The 23,597-nt window shown below is 38.0% G+C and overlaps 1 protein-coding gene across 3 annotated transcripts in view; it reads left to right on the top strand.

The window, feature by feature from the left end:
* NALCN (sodium leak channel, non-selective) overlaps positions 1-23,597 on the top strand; it is a 249,670-nt gene that overhangs the window by 29,360 nt on the left and 196,713 nt on the right. For all 3 annotated transcript variants that reach the window (XM_055702433.1, XM_055702432.1, XM_055702434.1), the window contains exons 4-6: positions 3,729-3,812; positions 5,392-5,531; positions 6,339-6,467. In XM_055702433.1, coding sequence (XP_055558408.1) covers positions 3,729-3,812; positions 5,392-5,531; positions 6,339-6,467 — 353 coding nt within the window. The remainder of the gene's footprint in view (positions 1-3,728; positions 3,813-5,391; positions 5,532-6,338; positions 6,468-23,597) is intronic.

Genomic DNA, 23,597 nt, shown 5'->3' with positions numbered 1-23,597 from the left:
GATCCATCTAACAGCTAAGCAGTATTGCTGCTTTGGACTTCAGATTTTTTTGGTGTATCTTAAAATGCTTTGTGTTTAATAGTTGTAAGTTAGTTAGCTAGTCCACTGAGTTCAAGTGACACCCCCTAGTTTGCCTGGGAGAGGCATTAAGTGAGGGCATGGTTTACTGCACAAAAGCTTTCCAAAGGCTGTCCCAAGCCTGCAGTTGTGGACTGGCATCCACTGCTCTGCTAGAAGCAAATGATTTTGTTGTCTAGATAGACTGTAAGTCATGTTGCTGGAGAAGCTTTCATGACTTGCTATGCACATTGAAGAATCCACTGTCCGCTGTAGGCAGCAGGGAGCCAGCAACTTTAATGACTTCAGGAGGTTTGGATTAGTCTCAGCATGAGGCTTCTAGACTACAGTACTAATCCTTCATCTTTTGCAAATGTTTAGGTCATGTTTCAAAGGCTTACAAACCATAATGTAAATGGTCTGGGATAGCGCATTCACAAAAAAAAAAAATACTAAAACAACCCTCATCAATAATTCTCAAATTTAATCAGACATGATGAAAAAAGGGTGAGGGATTAGCGCATTGCAATACTTCAGCTATTTCAGGTAAGATGCCTTCAGGTGTATTTAAATTTCATATATCTGTATTCCTTTCCAAGTTTTAAGAACAGTCTGCCATTGACCATGAGCGTGGAATTTCAGCCCACGGCTTTTTTCAAGTGTGAATGAAACTCACTGTTGATTGCTATTAATATTGAAGTGCTAACCTCTGTTTAGTCAGATTTTTCGTGGAAGTAGCACTGGAAGTCAATATCAAGATTCATATTAAAAAGGACGTTCTGATTTTCACATTAAGCAGGACGTGGTTTTGCCTTAAAAATGCTTCCAACCACAAATAGCATCCCATATGCAGATGCACAGTATAAATGTGTTAAAGGTTCCCCACCACATCCACTGCCAGCCAAATGACAAACATGAAAAGGATTTAGCCAACACCTCCCTATATGCAAAGAGGAAAGGGCCAGAACCTCCCCCCAAATGAATAGTTTCGACGGGTGTAATTCAGGTGCCCTAAATTTCCGCAGGCAATCCACTGGAAGCCTTCCTGGCTGGGAGGATGTAGCGTTGGAAGCTGGCCTGATGTGGCAATGAGAGAAGTGAGGTGGTGGAGCAGCCTGACTGGTGAGAAGGCTGGGAAGGGTCACGACATCTTCCTTTGTGAGGAGAAAACAGCAGAGCTGCTTCAATCATGCCGCACCTATTGTGGAAAGAAAAAGCAATTTCTAAAAAAAAAAAAAAGATTTGGCTTTTAGCGAGTACTTGATGGGTTATTCAGAGCAGAGTGACTACAGGAACTCCTGCACAAGTTCATGCTCATGTTCATATGTACAGCAAAGCTCAGGGAAAACTTGTTTTAAAGGGTGCTTAAAAGAAGAAAAGCAAGTTTCAAGGAGTTCTTTGGTGAGAGAAAGACCAATCAGCGTCTTTGTTCTGAGCCACAATTGAAGGACTCCAGGTGCATGTTGATACAAATCTCACCAGAGATATTTCACTAGGAGGGAACCAGGGGGAGAGGAGAGCAGGCCCAGGAGATCGATGGTGTTGGTAGCTGATCTCTGTAGAGAAATAACATGTGTCTGCTTCACAGTTTCTGAACATAACCACTGAAACCATAACACCGAGTTTGTTTAGCCTTGGGTGAAGAGTTACTGATTAGCTCTGACTTTACTTAGGGAACTTAAGTCTACTTTTTTCAGGAAAGAGAGGTTAAAAATACGATGCAAATTTGTTGTTCTGTTGCTTCCCTGTTTTGCCGTCTTCCTCCCCTTAATTCTTGGATTGAGAACTTTAACATCCTCCTGTGTTAGAAAATCCTCTGTCTGAAAATAGGATTGAAGTTCTCTGTCCTTTATTTCTGATTTGAAAATCACTTGCTGTATTTTCCTTATATCCTTGCTTTATTAACTTCTGTCCTGAAGAAATTTTGCAAGTGAAATAAAGCTTTTTTAAAAAAACCATATTTGGTCTCTATTTACACAATATATCTTGCTGTCACCTACTGCAAGGAATGATAAATCATTTTTAGGATAGTGTATGTCATTGAAAATATTAAATTAAACCAAAACATCTTGTCTGTGCTTTCAGCATCAAGGAAAATGCTGAGACATTTAAAAACAAATACAGGTTGACTGAAATAGCTGTCGCTGAGATAAGAAACAATGTGTATCAAGCCAGGAATCACGTAACAGGCCAAAGTCCAGTAATGTCTTCAAAATTCTTGAGATGTGACAGTACTTTTTTCCTCAGTTATGCCTGTGAAAAGTGGATATCAAACACTGTAGTTTGTATCTGGAAGAACACTAAACAGAGAAAAGGAACAAGACAATGTATAAGGCAGGGGAGGGTATATCCAGTCGGTTGGGAGAAACCTCGTTCAGAAAGGGGTGTTTATGTGCCCCGAGATGCATTGCCTGTGTCTCTGCATACATTTTTACTTGAAACCAGGATATCCACTTCCCTTAAGTCTAGTCTTGTCTAGTCTGCCTTTCAACAAGCTGCATCTATCTATATGCATTTGGTCCCCAACTTCCTCTATGCTCCATGTGGGTGGTACATCAAACTAACTCTCAGCTGTAACCTACCTAATAAATGTGGATTTTTTTTTTCAGTTCAGTAGTTAAAGTAAAGTGCGAGGCATTGGCATCCCACCAAAGAAGTGTTTTTATAGCTTGCAGTGGAGGGCCTGTGTTGTATGTCAATGGGGATGGTGTGAGACGTGAGGAGATGGAAGCATGCAAACTGGAGCAGTGCCTGAGAATAGCGTAGTGCAGAGAAAACTGAGCTTGGATGCAGCCTTCTCCATACTCCTTTTAGGAGTGATCTTTGGAGTGGACTTATCACCACGGTCATGCTCAGGTGTTAGAGAGCTCGTTGAAGAAGCCTAAAGCAGACCTGGAAAACAAGCAGGAAGGCATATGGGTCATCAAAGATCCAGTGCTCAGTTTTCTTCCCTGAATTTCTTTCATTCAGTAGTGCAAAGTTATGCTCTGAATCCTTGTGCTTGACAGTTCATGGAGTGCCAATAACATAAAAGTTGAGAAGCTCACCATACATACTATTAATGAAGTCTAAAGAATGATCACTTTGAGATGGTAAAGTGTTGCTCAGGAAACGTCCAAAGAAACTTGAAAGCCTGCACTGTGATGAGATGGCAGTTACTGTCTAGTGTTTTTGAAATGGCAAGCCTTTGCTAGAGCATGAAAAATGATGGAAAACATGAAAAAATGAATGTACAGTGATACTGATTTGATTTAAGCTGTTGAGCAATATTGAAGTAATTGAATGGCACAATACTAGATAGCTAGCATTTTACACTTACCTTCCTATGCAAGTGTTTTGTAATGGGTGATACAGTGGCAAAGTCAGTCCAGTGCTCTTTTTTTTTTTCTTCTTTTTTGATTTACATCAAAATGGAAATAATAGGTTTCTTTGTAAGTTCTTTTTTATATAAGCTGAGGAGAAGTACCGCACAAGAAAGAAGGTACCATTTATTCACCCAGAAGATGTGTTTATATGTTTCCAGCATATTCTAGTCCAGATACTGGGCTGTTCGAGTCTTTCAAAAGTGGCATTTTAGAAGCGGTACAGAGAAGATGGATGTGGTTGTGATATTTGTAAATCCTGACAGTAAACCAACAACAATTAACCTCTTAGCTTTCTTTCTCTTTTAGGGTGATAGCTCCTATGTAAAGGATCGTTGGTGTGTGTTTGATGGATTCATGGTCTTCTGTCTTTGGGTGTCACTGGTTTTACAGGTAGTTATTTCACTTACCTCTTTCAATGAATAGTTCCTTAATTGTGAAAAACGTGTGGTACAACTAAATAATTACAAGTTGTGGAAGTATAGCTGTACATGGGTCAAATTATTTTTAAAATACCGTGCTGAATTGAGTAACTGCATAATTGCACATTGCGGCATATCTATATTAGTAGTAGAAGTTATCTTGATTAATTTTTCTTATTGAGAACTTATACATTAATCTGAAGCTTCTTACCATAAACCCACTGCATAGTCAAAAGGAGAGAGAAGGATCTTCAAAGAGCTATTAAATCTCTTACTCTATATGACAGTTGTGCTCATCTCCTTCCATTGAGTCTAGTAGGATGCCATGGTGACTAGCTTAGACAACTACAGGCAGAATGATTCCAATGGTAGATGCTTGTCATGCTGTAGGTGTATAGGTGTGGTGAGTGGAGGGGTTTCATGTAATATGGCCCACATCTAACACGACCTTTTCCAAAATTCAAATTAAAGCACAATGGGAAAAATAATAATAATAAAGACATTTGGAAACAAATTGATTAAATTTTCATAAAGAAGGGAACTTGGACATGTTGCAAAAAAGTGTAGAGTATTAAGGTACAGGTCAAATTTTGTCCTGCAAACCAATCAGTCCATAACCATAGCCAGTTGTTTGGGTAAGAACAGTTTGAAGACTGTGAGACTGGGCCTGCAATAGTACAAGGATTGTAAAAGTGCTATAGTGATTGCTGTTAGGCATAACTTACCCACTTCTGAGAAATTTAAAACACCTTGTAATTTTCTGCTTTATACCCAGGAGTAACTTTGGTACATCATGTATGCATGTAGAGTGAAGGTTGATCATTACAGACAAGTTCCAGGTTCCCCCTCCCTTTTCTTAGTACTTCGAGCAAATATTAGATTACACAGTTTCTCTCAGAGAGTAAGAGACAGGGATTAAACCAAGACATTTTCACCCAATCATTAAGCGAAATAGTCTTTATGGAGTGCCTAACCTGTCAAAATATTAAGGAAATGGTTCCTTGCTCTGTGGCTTGGCTGAAATTTGTAAGTGGAGTCTAGAAGAACGTGTACAGTTTTCACATGGACTTGGAATTAAATGGAGAATTTATAAGCATGTACAACTCATAAGGCAGTCTGTGTATATGTACCTTTACATTATAGCACAAAGAAAATAGTGGTGTGCAACACTAACATACTGGGTTTTGTATTTGGAAATGTGAATTACTTTTAAATGAAGTTTTTGGAAACTTGTGGGGTAGGACTAGCACAGAAGCAGGCAGCTGGCACCAGCTTGCACAGCCTTCTTGAGCTGTTTGAGACAGAAGCGTTATGAACATAGGCAGAGTATATTTTTGGAATTTCATTAGGGTAACTTAGGAATGGATTAAAGGATTTACTAAGACTTTTCTTTTAAAAATATAGTTAAAATGAACCATGAAATAAACCAAGAGAAGATTGAAAATGAAAACAAAAATCATACATAGTATTCATAGTTTTAAAAGTTCTGTAAATGAATACAGCAACAGGACAGGGTCATCAAGAAAACCTCCCGATTCTTTTGTTTGTAGGTGTTTGAAATTGCTGAAATAGTTGACCAGATGTCACCTTGGGGCATGTTACGGATTCCACGACCACTCATTATGATTCGAGCATTCCGGATATATTTTCGTTTTGAGCTGCCAAGAACTAGGATAACAAATATCTTGAAGTAAGTAAGGCTGTTACCCAAACAATTTTGACTTAGACGGGTTACTACACAGCTCAGAAAATGACCCTGCACACTTAATGGACATTTTCTTCCTGAGTTTTAGTTTTGGCCAAAAAATTCTTGCTATTTTCCATACTTAAGGAATCATTGAATTGCCTAAAAAGTTATCAAAACTGTAAAGTATTTAAATAAATCTTAAAGCATTTTGCTAATAACTGTAGCCAGCAATTTTCAACCAGTGGCAGTAAATTCTGCTCCCATTAACGTGGGCACTTAAGAACGAAGGTGAACACTCTTAGCAGGGTAGTATTCGTAAATAAAAGCACTTGAGCGTGTGCCCTAACCATTACAGTTACAAGTGCACATTTATTGGTATATGTACAGAGATGCTTACATGGAAGCAAACACACATAAGTATGTTTGGTACAGTGCATAATGTCAAAAGCCATGTAATGTGGAAGAGTTTTTTGGTCTTATTTGGTATCAACTTTACTTCATCATCATATCTTGTCTATTTAAGTCATTAGATACTGTTTTACAAAAGGTAGACTTTATACATTTTATTTGGGGTTTTTTTGTTTCACCCTTTGTAGTTTGCAGCTGGTTTAATTACCGTAACTTAAAGGTTTTAAAAAATCAGGGCTCCCTTTTCTATGTCTGCACAGAGTAAGAGATCAATTTTAAGAACAAATTTTCTGCAGCATGAAATACTACTTTCTCTATGTAAGCATATTTTCTATTCTGGAGATTTTCAAAGGAGGCTTCACATTGCCTGTGCATTCAGTGTCATATTTATCTTTTTGCCAGGCGTTCCGGAGAGCAAATCTGGAGCGTTTCAATTTTCCTTCTGTTCTTTCTCCTCCTGTATGGGATCCTGGGAGTGCAGATGTTTGGAACTTTTACATACCATTGCGTGACTGATGACACGCAGCCAGGGTGAGTTAGCCTTTGCAGGCATGTTGTGGCACTGTTCTTTCATTGCATATGTAAAATTGTAGTTAGTGTCAGTGGGTGTAAAATGGACTTAATAGATTAAAAGCAGTGCACCAAAATATACTAAGATAAGTATGGGAAAGAAAAATGTTAGTAATTATGCAAAAATACAAATTTTAACTGTGACAGCAAGATTGCAAATTGTGGCATTTGACTGCAGTCTGAGTTAGGGGTGTGAGTGACAGGGGGTGGGGGTGCTGGGAGAGCAAGAGAGCAGAGGAGGCCTTAAGAGGAGTGTCCTGGTTTCAGCTGGGATGGAGTTAACTTTCTTTTTAGTAGTTAATACAGTGCTGTGTTTTGGCTATGGTGTGAGAACAATGTTGATGGCACACGGGTGGGTTTGGTTGTTGCTGGGTGATGTTTATACCAAATCAAGGACTTTTCAGTTTCTCCGGCCCTGCCAGTGAGAGGGCTGGAGGGGCACGGGACATTGGGAGGGGACACAGCCAGGACAGCTGACCCAAACTAGCCAAAGGGGTATTCCAAACCATACGGCATCATGCTGAGTATATAAACTGGGGGAAGAAGAAGGAAGGGGGGGACATTTGGCATTATGCTCTTTGTCTTCCCGAGTAACCCTTACGCAAGATGAAGCTCAGTTTCCCTGGGGGTGGCTGAACACCTGCCTGACCATGGGAAGTGGTGAATAAATTCCTTGCTTTGCTTTGCTTTTGTGCACAGCTTTTGCTTTACCAGTTAAATTGTTCTTATCTCAGCCCTTGAGTTTTATGTTCCTTTCTGATCCTCCTCCCCATCCCTCTGGGTGAGGGGGAGTGAGTGAGTGGCTGCGTGGTGCTGGGCTGCCAGCTGGGGTTAAACCACAATAAGTGGAGCATTGCCACTTGTGGCTTATTTGGGTCGCTGATGATTCATCAGCTTTTGCTGTTCAGAACATCTGGATGTGGGATCAAACCTAAAGTATAGGGTGGAACTACCCCTATAATCTCACACCCTTTCTGGATTAAGAGGTTGCTGGGACCTTGTGTTCAGATTTAAAGTGTTTTTACCCAGCCTTTGGAAAATATTTACGATTAATATGTTAACACTGGTGATCAAGTTTTTGATTCAGCACATACTTAAACACAAGATTAACTCGAAGTATAGTATACCCTCTTGTCACTGGGATGGCTCATAAAATCACAGATAAGTGTGCACTCACACATCCTGTTGAATTGAGGGCTTGACCGTATGCTCCGTCACCATTACATTGTGAGAGTCCATTGTATCTATTTCTTCATTTTGTCCCTGTTTCTTTGGATAGGGCAATGTTAGCTCTGAAGCTGTAGCCTTTGCTTTCATCAAAATTGGATCTTTTTATTCCTGTATTGAATTTGTCAGAACATAAAATAGAGTAGACATTATAAGTAAGCAAAACACTGCTTAATCTGCTACTGTGCTGAATAAAAAGTCTTACTATTGCAAATCTCTGTGTTAAAGATTTTTCTAAACTATGGCCTATAAGCGATCAGATATAAAATGAGGTTATTAAAAGCACCAGATACAAAAGAGGTTACAAAATTATTTGAGAATATGCTAGGCATTATGTGATATTTTGTTAAATGAAAAAAAAAATTACTTTTGGGTATTTTCTTATTTATTTAATCAATACTATAGTAAAATATGGGGTTGATCGTCACCTAAACTGGAAATTTTGTATTTCATTCTGACTTTTTTTTTTAAAGAGAAAATCTTTACAGCACAGATTTTTTTTACAGTTTCCCGTAGACGTGGGAAAAAAAAATCTTTGTCAAAAAATTGTTTGTGGTAATGAAAAGATCTGTGATTCTGTGATTTGCCTGTGTTGTTTGAGAAAAGAAGTGGAATATCATATAATTGCTTGTGTCACTGAATACAGGTTTTCCCTGAAATCAGCAGAAAAGCTGTATTGGGATATAATAATGTTTGCAATATGCAAAGTTAAGTTTATAAATTCAAGGTTTCCCATAAAATTTTTGTCTACTTCATCTACATGTGATGGGTTGCTCTTTGAATACTGCATTATTAAAAAAAAAAAAAGGTTTATGGAAACACCTCAATTTTAGGTTTTTTAAAAGGTGAAATACAGGAAAAGCTTAAAAGGGACAAATATACAGTACATAAAAATAAAAACCTGTCTCAAGTGGATTAATGTTGAAAAAGTCAAGTATGCAGAATTAAGGAAATTTTAGACATGAGGTTGAATGTCAAGCTGTAACTCCTTTTCCTTTCAGTAGCATCAAGTATATATATATTTAGCTGTTTAAAAATTAGAAAACTAATTTAAATGACTTTTTAGGTACCTGGGATAGGCACCTTCAGAAAGTAATCAATCACTTTTGTCATCTCCAAACCAGACTTGTAACTTTAAATGGCTCCCATGGTTGTGTATGAGGACTACAGTTACGTTGTAAAACACTTTTCCCCTAAAAGTGCTGCCTGATTTATTCTGATGAATAATGCTCATGCAAAGAACAACGCATTTTTTCCATTGTTGCTTGACACGTGGACTTACACCTTACTTTTGGCATACTACTGACTCCTGCTCTGAAAACACTTATTTTCTCTTGTCTGTAATACTGATTGTTATATCTTGTGAACACTTAAACATATCCAATCCTTTTCTAGTTTTTGAAGAATGCAGTGCAGAAGCTCTGGGTGGAGTTAGGCTGTACCCTCTTCACATGGGTTAGGGCTGACCTTCACAGAGCTGGCTGCAGAATTTATAAGAAATAACACCATGAGTTGGGAAAACAAATACAGAGAAAGAAATAACAGTTCTGGTGCCAAAAGAGGACAATTTAGAGGCAGACATTGGTCCAAAAAGTAGTTAGAAAGGAGGTGACATACCACTTCAGTATCCAGGAGAGTTTAATAGCTGAGAAGTAGTAGAGCACAAAAGCATGAAAATTGCCTAGACAAATTTTACTTTTGTCTTTGAGGTTCAGTTTCTCAGCTTTATAATGAGGATTTAACATTCCTCTCGGAAGTTTAATCTGTCTGTATGTCTGAGGTGGTTCTGCTCCAGGCAATGGAGAGTGGCCAAAGTTGGCTGTAGTTGGCCTTAAATAACTTCAGTTTTCAATGATCCACAGCTGTAAATACTTAGTATTTCTGCAAACCAGATCCCAGGCTCCCAAGTCAAGATTAGAAAATGAAAAGCATCCAATTAGTGGCCACCTGTGAGAATTTTAATTTTAGGTGATTTGCCTCATATTATGCAGTATTCTATGGCAAGTGGCAAGGTTAAAATCTTATTATTGAGGTCAAGACTTCATCTATTTCAGAAATTTTAGAAACCACTCTTTTAAAGTCTACTGCCTTCTGAATTATTATTATAAGGGAGGGAAGTGTCTTTTGAAAACGGCATCTTAAAATCTCGCTATTCTTTTTTTATTTGAAAGGACGTGTCGGCCTCATCAGACACTCATTGCCTCTTTGACTGCTGCAAGTTCTTTTATCTTTCCATCCTTCTTTACACCCACACTGCCTGACCTCCTGTCTCTCCACCTCCTCAGTAATTTTCTAATGTTAACTCTGACAAACAGAAATACTGAAGTGAGCTAACTGCAGTCTGAGTTTTTCGTTCTGTCTGTGAAACCAGCAAAATCTGACTTCCTTCCAAAGGCTGAAAAGTGTGTTTTTTCTGTTGTTTGATGATAAATCTTTTTTCCTCTCATTCTTATAACCTTCTTTATTTTGCCAGACTTTTTATCCCTACGGGGAACACTATTGTCTTCCTAGACAATTTTCTCACTCAGTATTCTCTTGTGATTATTACTGATCTTTTTACCACTATGCTGTCACAGCTTTTCCCTGATGATTTGTACAACTAGTATAAATTTACTGCCAATAAGTGGTTTATTACATAGATTTCCTTAGTATGGATCTTCTTCAGTTGTTTGAAAGACACGCAGTATGGTTGGAATATAATATATATATATTCCAATTATCTAGTTAAGCCCATACATTATAAGCAGCTTGACAGGGTGTTTTGTTATAGCTGAGGTTAATTTCAAAGAATTGGACAAATATGGTGAAAACAGGTTGTGTTCCCCAATCTATTGTAATTTACTCCTCTAGTATACAAAAAGGTACTTCCACAATGACAGGAGAGAAATTATTTCCAAACCATTGTTCTGACTGTTGGAATCCTCACACACTAGCTGCTGAGGGTTTTCTTTATTTTTGTTACACAACGTGTTTGACTACACAAAAATACACGATTAGATTATATTTATTCCACAACAGTAAATTCTCCTTTTATAATTCTCAGTCTGCACTGGAGCTAAGGGAAGGGAAACCTCACCAAAAGAAAGAACGCTAATATGGCTAACTGCCATAAAATGGAATACTTACCTATTTCTTCTTCCAAAGTAATTCTTTAAGGGCCTTTTCTTAATGCTTGCAGTAAGGTATAGACTGGGTATTTCTGTAGACCTGTCTGCCCTGTCACCATGGCAGTCAATTTTAAATCCTTCTTTGCCAGTTTTCTTTTTTAAAGTAGGAACTGCCCAGGAAAATAGATAAGAAAAATAATTACCAAGTAATAGAAAGATCTAATGGGTTCTTGGCCATCTTTCCATCTGTCCATTGATAGGACCCAAAAATGTCAGAAAACAGCTTCAAAGACTCTGGAGCTGAAAGTTCACTGCAATATCTAATAGAGGAAATAAATATGATTAAAAAGAACAAAGGGATTCGAGATACTGTCTTACCAATGGGAAAATAAGAATGAGTAATTGGATTTCTAAGAAAGGGAAGAAATCAAAGATCATGACTGAAAAATCAATGTAACAGGACTTCTCTAACAGAGCATATTAATTTATTGGTACTAGTTGAACAGCCAGCACTTCTTTAATATGCCCTTGGGTTTTATTCACAATCTCTCTTAATGATGCTGTGTCTCTAGTATAAACTCCTCAAGGAGAGGAGAAATGGAAGAAATACTACTTTTCCAGGTCAGATGTTGTTTAGACCCCAACCAAAATCAAGAAAAAGACAGCATCAGTCTAAAAGGGAAGTAATTCAGTCCACATGGGATCCTGTCAAAAGAGTGGGAGAGAGTGCTGAGGTGATGGCCAGTATTAGTACTGAAGGGAAGTGATATTCAGGCAGGAGTAGGGCTCTCCTCACTTTCAGAGGGCATGTGATTTCTGAGCAAAAATCCTAATTTTGTCTGCAATTGTTGTATAGACAGTTATCCAAAGCTGTTAGGCTCTGATCATTTCACACAGGCTTTCCAGTGTTTTGCTTGTCTAGCTCCATTTTGAGCGAGAAGGTGACCTTTTAGTGAAGGTCTAGGATAAAGTGATGGGAACTCAATAGCCTCACTGCATGGTGGCTCAGTAATGACACATGCTTACCTGTATTAAGATTTGGAACCGTTTTTACACAATGCTTTGTCCCAGTGGAGACATCAAAGTTTATTGAACTTCTGCTCAGCCTGCCAACCTTTATAGGCTTTCTTTCATTTGGCTAATAAGTCCTTTTGAGTAAGTTGGAGTGGATTTTATGGATTCTTGTGAAATTGGCTGACTATAAATACAAGAATTTGTATTTATACAGTAAACATTGAATAACTTAACTACCACATCTCCTTTTTGCTGTAGGGAAAGTTTTATATTTATCCACAAGATTTTTACCTTATAATCGGTGTACAGAATTGAGGCCTGGTGAGTACTGAACTTTCCACAGGAGACCTGCAGGAGGCCAGGATGCCAAAAGTCAGGACATCCTCCAGTATATTATAAAATTAAAGGAAAGGCCAGATATCATTAGACAAACAGAATTCTACCAGTGATCTCCACTGAATCTACCAGATGGATGATTGGGTGCTGTTTACTTTATTAAACAGAAGGGAAGCTGGGAAGTTCTGTTCTTTGTATTGCAAGAAGCCAGACAACCAATGGAGAAGGCTGTGGATGCCCTGACATTTACAGGTTAGACAGCAGTTACCACTGAGCATCTCCCTTAGCCTGGACATGCTGCGAGGGTCACTTCTAGATATGCAAGCAGTTACAGGAAATAGGAAGAAGTTCTAAAAGAGGCTTCAGCTCTGTTTCGGTGAGTGATCTATCTGGTATGTTATTTTGAAAACCAGGTGACTGTTCATTTTTGTACTGCTTTCTGGAAGCTGAATGTGACATCTCCATTTGATTCCTGTCCCAGTCCTTTGGATTACTGCAATTCAAAAAGGTCAGGGAAATGCTGGAATATTCATCCTGAGGTGCTTGTGAGCAGACTGAAGCTATCATCTCAGCTATTTCATTATTTCTGAGAGCTTGTGAAGGGTGGGTGAGGAGCTGGGAGGCAGGAAAACAGCAGTTTAAAAAGGAGGAAGGGATGAGACAGGGCAAGAAAAGCCAGGGAGTTACAGCTGGAATACTGGTAAGCTTAACTTCAATCTCTGAAAGAATTCTACAGTGAATAAACAAACAAAAATTTGTAAGCCGCTGGAAGATAACAAAGATGTAAGTAGCAGCTAATATGGATTTGTCAAGAATAAACCATGTCAAACCAATATAATTATCTATGACAGGGTAACAGCCATGTGAATTGGAGAGAAGAGTGGATGGTGTCTTTATTTTTGGAAGGCTCTGTAACAGCCTTGCAGGGCTTTTTTGTAAGGTGGCAGGAGAAAGGTGGTTAAGGTGGAAATAATCATTGAATAGTTGCAAAACTGCCTGGAAAACATAGTGAGTTGATATTAATGGCTCATTGCCAGAATGTGCTATTGGAGTTTTCATTAACATTCTGGATGGTGGCAGATAGAATATACTTACTGCACTGAGGATGACATGAGGTTGAGAGGGACTGCAGACATTTTGGAAGGCAATATTAGGATGAAAATTATCTTGAGAAATTGAAGACAGGCTCTGAAAAAATTGGATGAAAGTCAGCAGGGAGATATACCGCACTTAGTAAAAATGAACTGTATAAATACAACATTGTGAATGACTGTTTAGGAGATAGTTCATAAAATTATTTGGGAGCATAATGGATGAACAGAGATCAACAGAATTATGCTCTTGTTAAAATGTATAAATTGTGGTATCAGACAACATAGAGGCATTATACACCTCCTACCTGGCAGGTTAATGAGAAGGGCTCTTCAGCTGGTATTTGAAGAAAAAGCTTTGGTTACAGACTATCAGTGGCTCATTTAGTTTTCTCTCTTGGGCTAGATGTAGCCTATAGGCTTGAAGGCTAGACCAGTTTGGGCTCTTACATTTGGGTTTCTTAGAGCCCCAGGAATATTTCAAATCTTTTATCGACAAAATCATTTGATCTTACCTGGAGGTCTAAAGCTGCATATTTTAACAGTATTATTCTCTTTAATATGCTGTCAGTGAAGCCCTTTCACCAGATAAAAATAGCAATCAAGTTGCTTTTTGTTAGGTACAATGATGCAACAGCCAGTTCCACCAAATGGAACTGGCCAGTCAAACGGCCAGTCATCAGATGCTAAATAGTTTCCATTCGGAGCTAGCTGGATGATGTTGAAATTTTTTTCTTAGGTGTTCAGTGATAGCAGCCCCTTTCTTTTGCTATGCTAAGAGCTGCATCTCCTGCCACTTCAGGTGTTAGATTAGTGACTGGCCTGTATCAATGCATTTGGTGATGGTATCTTGTGTATGGTCTCTGCAACACAAGCTTTAGGAAGGAATTTGTTTTGCATATAGTTCAGATTTGGATTCAGGGCAGTATTTTTATGATACTGAGGATTACCCTGTCTGGTGCCTAAACAGAAAGTTTGTTCAGATAAAACTGTGTGTTGTGGCGGTCCCATAGGGAGAGCCTTGAAAACCTCCCCTGCTCACTGATAGCTAACTCTGCTGTTGTGGGTGATGGGTCCAAAAGTGCTTGTGAGCTATGATGGAAGTGATTCCCAGCTGAACTTCAGGCTTATGATTTTCAATTCCTACAATCCAGTTTAGTGACTTTGTGTTTTTCCTATAGTTGGTAGACAACTACTTAGGAATTTTTCTATATTTATTCCAGGTAAGTCTGATATGCAAACATTTTTTTTTTTAAAGTGATCCTGAACATACTTTAAAATCAAAATGGATGCAGTTTTCAGATTAGTTTTTTTCATATATTTCATTTCATGTCCTTGCAATTTAAAAGACAACTGAGGCATTTTTCAGTTTCTTTTAAATTCTCTAAGGAAATACTTTATTGGATTGTAATAGGTACTATAGGTGTGAGATCACTTAATGTGTAAATAAGTCTAATTTGATACACTTCAGTGAAATGCAGATTTGGGCAAGCTAGCTAGATTTGTTTTTAACTCTTACCGTTTATTTCCCATGTATTAGCACTTACAGTGACAGCCTTCTCCATTGTGCAAATGCCATTAATTCATGTTGGTTTGATTCCTGTGAAACAAGTCTTGAATTATCATACATATGCAATTGCTATTTGAATTCAGCTCCTTCATGACTGATTGTAGCAGTCACAAAACTGGACTGTCATAGAGTTGTTATGCCATGTGGTATTTGACAAAATCTCAAACTAGTACTGATCATGTGCACTACTTTAAGAACAAATCGATACTGGAACTTCTGAAAATTTTCTTCTTGGAGCTTTGCTTTCTAGTGCCTCGATGTACATTCCAGCACTGTCCATAGGAAAGATTTCTTCTTTTACTCATTTTTCTGTAGTTAACTTCTGTGGCTTTGTTACTCTGCAGGGTAATGACAGAGTGATTTGATTTTAATTTCCTCTAATGCCAGTAACTAGTGATCAAACCCACAGATTGTCAAAACTGTTAAGTAGCTGCAAACATCCTGTTTTCATTTGGACATTGACAGCATTGGCTTTGTGCGACATAAGCGATCAGCCATGAGTACAGAGTCATCTGGTTTTGATGTTAGCATCTGTGTTCCCAACCTAAATTCCTTGAATTCCCTCTATGGCTAGCAGAGAGAGAAAGGTGCTTCAGGAGTGGCTGAACCCGCCAAACTCCAGACCTCTGGAGATGTATTTCTCTTTGCTTTCATTGCCTAAAATGAGGTGGATAGGTCAGGACACCAGAGCTGCAGCCTTTTATTGTGCAGCACCTTCAAGTGATTCAGCTAAGAGATGCTGGGTCTTTGAATTTTTGCATCCCCAAGTGTGAAATAAGGTTGGTGATTTAATTGAATCTCTTCAAAATTCCTGTGCAGGGAGTAGGAATAGATGGTACGTCAAAGGCACATTTTGTAGACCATAACTTAGGTCATGTATGGAATGAAGAAGAGCTACAATCAAAATCAAATCAAACTTGATGTAGTATTACTGCCTTATGTAATAGGCAGTCTGATTTAATCATGCCTTATTACTAAGTACCAGTGGGAGGAGAGAGAGACTAAGACCAGTACTTGATTTATTTGTTGAGTAAACATGTAAATAATTTTCTTCTTGAAAACCTGACCAAAAACGTAAGAATCTCCAAGTTCTGCTCACAAAGGCTCAATGTTAGACACTAGAGGACTGTGAAAACTGTCAAAACCCCCAATACTAAAACCTGAAACTGAACATATAAATAATGACTAAAAGATCTGAACTGAATAGTAAGATACAAAAACCTATGTTCCTTGATGCAAGTATATTGAAAGACAATATATTAGCAGTAGTAAATTTTTACAGTATCTATATATTGAATTTAAAGTCAGAAGAAAAAATTGGATCATCTAGTCAGACTTCGTATTGTTTCCCCTCTATGAAACCTTATAGCTTGCATTTGACTCCAGATTAGTTGGCAGAAGACCAATTCATAAGCAAGGGAACTTTTTGTTTATACCAAAAATTATTTCAGTGGTAAAAAATAATGTTCCTAATTCATTATCTTAATTTGTCTGGCTTCAACTGTTAGCTTTCTATTCTTGTTATACTTTTTAATGCTACATTACACAGAACCTTAATTCTTGGTATTTTCTCTGTGTGAATCCACTTACACACAGCAATTGAGGCACCTTTCTTTTTAATAAACTAATATTATTTAGCTCTTTAAGTCTCTTACTGCAAAGCGTGTTCTCCAGTGTTCTCATTTTCATGTTTTTGTATGATTTCCTCAATTTTTCAAATACTTAAAAAAGTACAAGCAAAATCCCTATATGTAATATTAATCATAATTTGCATGAGTGTCATACAGAGAGGGACATTAATTTATTATTGTTCTGCTTGTACAGTCTGGGAAAGCACTGGCTCTTTCTTCCCAGTTATTGGGACAAATATGGGAGGATGCCCTATTCTATCCTCGCATTTCAAACTGTCACGTAACTTCTGTATGCAATAATACAGTATTTCCATTATCCCTTTTATTCCATAGGCCATAGGGTTTGCCTTCAGTGATCCTAACTCTATAACTGCATTTGGCTGTATTAAAGCACATTTTGTTTTATTGTATACAGGCAACCAAATGATCCTGATAACTTGTCAGACTGCCCTGTCCTCACTATTACTTACGATTCTATCCTTACTCTTGATTTTATACCTGTTTCTCCCTCATTGATTACAGTAGATCATGATAATGGTTTCCCTGGCAAGTATTTTACTGACATGTCAGTTAATCAGTTTTCAGCCCATTTAGCATGTGCTTTGTTGATGTTATGTATTGCCAACTTTTTAATCGGTCATATGTTATTGAATGAAATGCTTTACAAAGTTTAAACTAGGCAGTTTTATTGGACAGATCTCTAACCTTACTAAAATCATGTTGGTATGATGAGAATTATTTTCGCTAAATCCGTACTCCCTGCCTTTAACGACATTCATGCTTTCACTCTTTAGCAATCAGATTTTGTATCAGCTCACTCTTTCTTTTGTCTTGGTTGATGTCAGGCAAACCAGTTGTGCTGATTGTTCTTTAAAAATTAATGGCACATTAGCATTCTTCTGGAACTTCTCTGCTATTTCAAGATTTATTAAAAATCAATAGAAGAGATGAGAGATGCCCTCAGTTATTTTGGCCTGTTGATTTGAATATAATTATCCCTAGCAGATGCTATTTGATATTCTCTTCAGTTACTAATTCTTGGGTAGTGAAATCTGTGTTTGCCAAGTTAAAATGTAAAATATGGGATGTTGCCAAACATTAAGCTTTGTTTGTTGTGTTCCTAAAGTCATGAGTCCTTTAAGCATGCCCTATCTTATCTTTTAACGTGATAAAAATAATAAATAGATATTAGAGACAATCTGTTACTGGAAAGGTTTGAAAGCTTTATAGTTATAATTACAGATGTAATTATGAGAAACATTAAATATGGATGAAGTTTTCACACTGACAGTTTGAAAGATAAAACAGATCTTTTTTCTAGATTAAAACCAGGAAACTGATTCTGTAAGTATGGTACATATTAACTTTAGACCTAAGTTTGTCTAAAAGTAAAACATTACATTTAAAAATGACCTTTGGGAATGCCAAGATCATAAAATATCAAAGGAAGACATATTCCTAGAAATATTTGTAATTCTTAAGCCACAGTCATACTCTCTGAAATTTGACTATCACCAGTGATTTTGGATGATACTGTTACTAGATTATCTGCAACCTGTAATGACTCTGGCAGCAGCATTGTCCTAAGTTGCAATCTCATTCTGTACAAATTAAAAGACAGATCAATGGAAATAATACCTGGACTTGCACAAAGCATGTGACATTGTGCCGCATGACACCTTGACTCTAAATTGGAGAGACATGGGTTTCATGGATGGGCCACCCAGTGGATATGGAATCAGCTGGATGGTCACACTCAAAAGAGTTGCAGTCAATGGCTCGTTATCCAAGTGGAGACCAGTGACGAGCGGCATTCCTCAGGGTCAGTATTGGGAACAGTACTCTTTAACATCTTTGTCAGTGACATGGACAGTGGGATTGAGTGCACACTCAGCAAGTTTGCTGACAACACCAAGCTCTGTGGTACAGTCAATACCCTGGAGGGAAGGGACACCATCCAGAGGGGCCTTGACAGGCTTGAGAGGTGGGCCCATGCAAACCTCATAAAGTTCAACAAGGCCAAGTGCAAGGCCCTGAACATGGGTTGGGGCAATCCCAAGCACAAACACAGGCTGGACAGAGAATGGATTGAGAGCAGCCTTGAGGAGAAAGCCCTGGAAGTGCTGCTTGAGGAGAAGCTCAAGATGGCCCAGCAATGTGCACTTGCAGCCCAGAAAGCCAAGCGTGCCCTGGGCTGCATCAGAAGCACTGTGGCCAGCAGGTCAAGGAAGGTGATTCTCCCCCTCTGCTCCTGTGAGACCCCACCTGGAGCACTGCGTTCAGCTCTGGGGCCCCCAACAGAAGAGTGACGTGGACCTGTTGGAGTGAGTCCGGAGGAGGCCCATGAAGATGATCAGAGGGCTGGAGCACGTCTCCTATGAAGACAGGCTGAGAGAGCTGGGGTTGTTCAGCCTGGAGAAGAGAAGGCTCCAGAGAGACCGTATAGCACCTTCCAGTACCTAAAGGGGGCCTACCAAAAATCTGGGGAGGGACTTTTCAGAAGGACATGTAGTGGTAGGACAAGGGGTAATGGCTTTAAACTGAAAGAGGGTGGGTTTAGATTAGATACTAGAAAGAAATTCTTTACTGTGAGGGTGGTGAGGCACTGGAACAGTTTGCCCAGAGAAGCTGTGGATGCCCCATCCCTGAAAGTGTTCAAGGCCAGGTTGGATGGGGCTTTGAGCAACCTGGTCTAGTGGAAAGTGTCCCTGCCCATGGCGGGGTGTTGGAACTATGTGATATATAAGGTCCCTTCCAACCCCAAACCATCCTATGAATCTATTATGATTCTAACTCCGTTACAGTATGACTCTTTTTCACCAGAGTTAACAGATATATATGTGTCTGACCTCAGTGGCAGGCAAGTTAGATGACAGTCTGTACACTTAGAAAAAAATATACCCAATAATAATGATAAACTGCTACTGCAAGTTTTAGAAATACCAGTATTACTGATTTATATATTAATATCTCCCTTGTTAAGATGAGGTCATAATGTGGTAATAATTATGAAAATAATCAATAAAAAATTCATTATAGAAACAAAATCCTTATAATTATTATAACACAATATTATTATTCTAACAACTGTGCAGGAGCAGCTGTTGTTATTGTTAGGTCTTTCTGTAAAAATAGCAGTAGTATAAGGAAGTAGTCTAGGAACCGGCTGTTAATAGGAGTTGTGTTCAGAGCTTCCCACTGGAGAAAACAGACTTGATTGGATTGGCACAGTAAGAATTAAGATACAGATTTGGGAATAAAAGACTTTTAAAAGGACAAATGAAAGAAGATTTGCCCAGGTGCTTAGACTGCTTTCATGATTACCAAATGACAAATAAATGTTAACCCTTTTCCTGCCTTTTACTTTTTACGAGGAGTGAGATAAAAAGCAAGCACTTTTCCATCTAGGCTTCCTATCTTTTAAATTTCAAGAGTCTCTGAAGTCTTGGAATATGAAAAGAATATTTTTAACTACCTAATGATATTGGCAGCTGTATAGTTGTTCACATAAGCTATCTGAACTTTTAAGAGGACACATTCTAAACAGAAAAGTTATTTAAAACTCCCCTTCTGCACAATGTTACCAGTATAATGTCCTCACAGGAACATCTCAGATTTCCTGATTTTTATTGGTATATTACTCATGTGTATGTCAGGCATCTCTTTTTTTTTTTTCCTTTCTTTTTTTTTTTCCTTTTAATTTCTGTAAATTTTCTTCAGGGAAAGTCTCTGGATTGGAAAATGAGGCTCTGTGCTCTAAAACTGTGCAGTGGTATAAGGGGAAAGCAAACTAAGGCTGATGACTTACTGACCATGGGAACTGTCATTTTTTTAACTTGAAGGGCCTAATGCAGTTATCCATGTGTAGGCATTTAGTGCTACTTAAAATAACTAATGTACCCAAGACACTCAGGCATGACACAGGGCTCTCAGGTGTGGCACAGGACCTACAGAGACCTCCGACCTCCTAGATCAGCATCTAAATGTTAAGAGGGTTAGCATCAGGCATCCCAAATGGCACTAGCAATCTGTGTGAGGAGAATCAAATTGAATTACAAGTCTTGGGTATTTGCATGGACTCAATTGCAGGAGGGAGCTTTAAATCTAGAGTGCGAAGTGTTTGTGACTAAATAGAGCTTATTCTGCATTTGATATGAAAATCTGTTCTTTTTTATGTTTAAGTGTATTAGTAAGAAATTAGCAAGAAAGTAGTTAGTATTTGCTACTCTAGAAATTGGTATTTGCTATACAAGATGTGTTACCTGAGAGGTTCCATTATCATTTATCTGCCAGTCTCTACGTATTGTGTACTTACATTTTGGAACTTCAAAGAAAGCTCCAAAAACATTGTTAAAATCAGGATGCTCATAACACAGCTGACCTTGTTTTCCCACTGTGAATTCAGCTTGTAAATTGCATCTCATTTCATAAAATACAGTTATAATATAGAATTGAAAGCTTAAAAAAGTGTTCATGGGCTATAGTAATTGTCTGGAATGGTGCAGTAAAAGTGTTTCAGAGAAGCAGATCAGCCTGGTTTTCAGAATAAATTCAAATGAATTAGTTATCATTCACCTACAATGTAAGAAAGGAGCATTAATAATACTCATGAGGTAACTTGTCTAAAGTCCATGTAGAACCACAGTATTGACTTCATCAGAAGATGTTTACTGAGTAATCCTGGCCAAGAATCAATTTAATTTGAGCTTCAGGAACTTCTCTGCAGCATGGAGCTCTGTGCTGTCCCCTGGATTTATTTTAGATTAATTGCTAAATTCTAACTCGGTGGGTGCTTTTGGCTGTGTTCTGGCAATATGGCAAATCAGAAGCATCTTTTAGAAAAATGTATAGGTATGGATTGCATGCTGAGAGTTGGACATCTAAATTCATCTAGCAGAAGAGGAAACTAGAAAAACTTGATATCTTAAAGAGAAATCTATCTCTTACCAATCATCTGATCCAAGCCTATTTCTATATTAGTACTTTCTATACAACGGTGTCCATTTTGCATTTAGGTTCTATCACTTCCTGAATTCATTACCTGACATTAAATCACAGTGACTGGGAGTAACCTTCAAGCTCTTCAGAACTACATAATCTTTCTCTGTTCTCAAAGGCTTTTGTCATCCTTCAGCATATGCTTTGTGTGATTTTGATGAAGCAGGATTCACACAGTCCCCCTGGTCACTGATGAAAATGGATAGCACAGAACCCAGTGCCAGTTTCTTTGAGATCCCGGTTAATGCTCCCTGTTTGGAGGCTGTACAGTGGCTACTTGCTTCATGATCCACCAGCCATATTTTATGTGTGCTGTGGTATTTTTACCAATTCAGTAGTTCTTTAGTCAGGAGCTCTGCAGTGCCTGGTTTTAGTGCAGTGACAGACGTAGGATTCCTTTCAACTAATACAGGAACTCCTTCAGCTCCAGCTAATTAATTTTTAGTTACTGATTTCTTTACCTAATTGACAATTTGGAATATTTTTTTAATACCTTATCAATAGATATCCTTCTTATTTTTTCTGTAATCTTCTGGATCTGGAAACTACATGAATAGATTGGTAATTTTGAATAGCTTTCTGGTGATATCTTAGAAAATTAATAGAATATCAGAATTAAAAAAAAAACACATTTTTTCTCAGTTTCTATTTTCAGCAGAGAAAGTCAAGCTAATAGAAAAGAGGAAGATAGGAGCTACCTTGGGTAATTTGTCTATTAAGTTGTCAAAACCTCTCATAGAATAATGGTACTAATAAAGAAATGATGCTCAAGGAGGGATTGTGCTCACATGAGCACATAGTGGTTGAAAGACCAGTTTTGCTACAGATACCGTGGAAAACAGGCGTGTGTACTGCCAAGGCACATAAATTCAGGTTCTTCCTATGGTGTACATTTATGTATGTATGTAGTCAGAAAGTTAAAAACATGTCAGAGTAACACTACTGCAACAATCTTAGTCTTTTGCAACAGTCTTACTGTTGAAGGATTCTTACCAAGCAATGTGGAGTCGATTATCTCTTTCTGCATCCGTTGCATTCCTGTGCAGAACTAATTTCTCAGCTCACCTGTTGGGTTGATGCTGTACTCCATACACATTGAATCTCTGCATAGTAATACTCAGTTGGTCTATTGGGATGAATTATTTCTTTGGTCGTGTTGAAAGAATTTGTAATTTTATCAAGGCATCCCATTCAGCAAGATATTTAAGCACATCTAATCAAACTTTTGAGATGCTTAAAGCTAGTTATGTGCTGAATCAGTATCTCAGTGCTTAGTTGATGTTGAGTATGGCCTATGAAAGAATAAAAATATTTAAAACCTCTTATATTGAAAACATCTGATAATATTCTAGCCACGTCTAGACTAGATACCTACTGTTGTTTAGTCCATGTAGACTAGTCTATGCTTATTTATTGTCCTGAGGCAGAACACAAATTGTCTAGTTACATTAGTCCAGAAAAGGCCTGTATCTCTATGGGTACAGTTACTGTAAGCACAGATTCTTCCTTTTTAGCCTCAATTATACTTAGTACATGGAGGCAGCTTTAATTCTTCAGGAGTATGTTTGATGTGATATAAAAATGACCTACGTTTAAATGAAGCACTTATTCTAAGTGCTTTGCATTGTAGCAATTGAGCCAGCAATACTTTTAATAATATAACGTCACACAGCTAGTCTCTTAGATCTGAGGGTTTTTATAATGCAAACCATAATGCAAAATTCATTAGCTACCAGTAGCCGGGGTTCTGAATCTGCTTGAGCCAATGAATTAATTTTCATTTCTGCAAATATTCATAAAATGTTGTCTTATGATAATCCTATATATTAGAATGGCATTTAGATGGCAGTATCATAAATCTAATGTACTTAAAGCATACAACCAGGTATGAATTAGGATACTCTAGTATAAAAGAATTAAGGTGCCCAGATTAATTTTTAAATCTTTGAGTGACATGTGCTGAGCATGCTGACAAGAAGTGAAATGAGTACAGGTATGCTTGTCTATCTGTCTGTCTTTCTAGTTATGCATGTAGCTAAATTTCAGGATGTTCTCTAAAACTTCAGCTGGAACTGTACATGTCTGTGTGTGCATCCATGGAGAAATGTATGGCTCTT

This window comes from Falco cherrug, chromosome 2, assembly GCF_023634085.1.
Source record: "Falco cherrug isolate bFalChe1 chromosome 2, bFalChe1.pri, whole genome shotgun sequence".
Taxonomy (NCBI): Eukaryota; Metazoa; Chordata; class Aves; order Falconiformes; family Falconidae; genus Falco; species Falco cherrug.
This window is presented reverse-complemented; position numbering and strand designations above follow the sequence as displayed.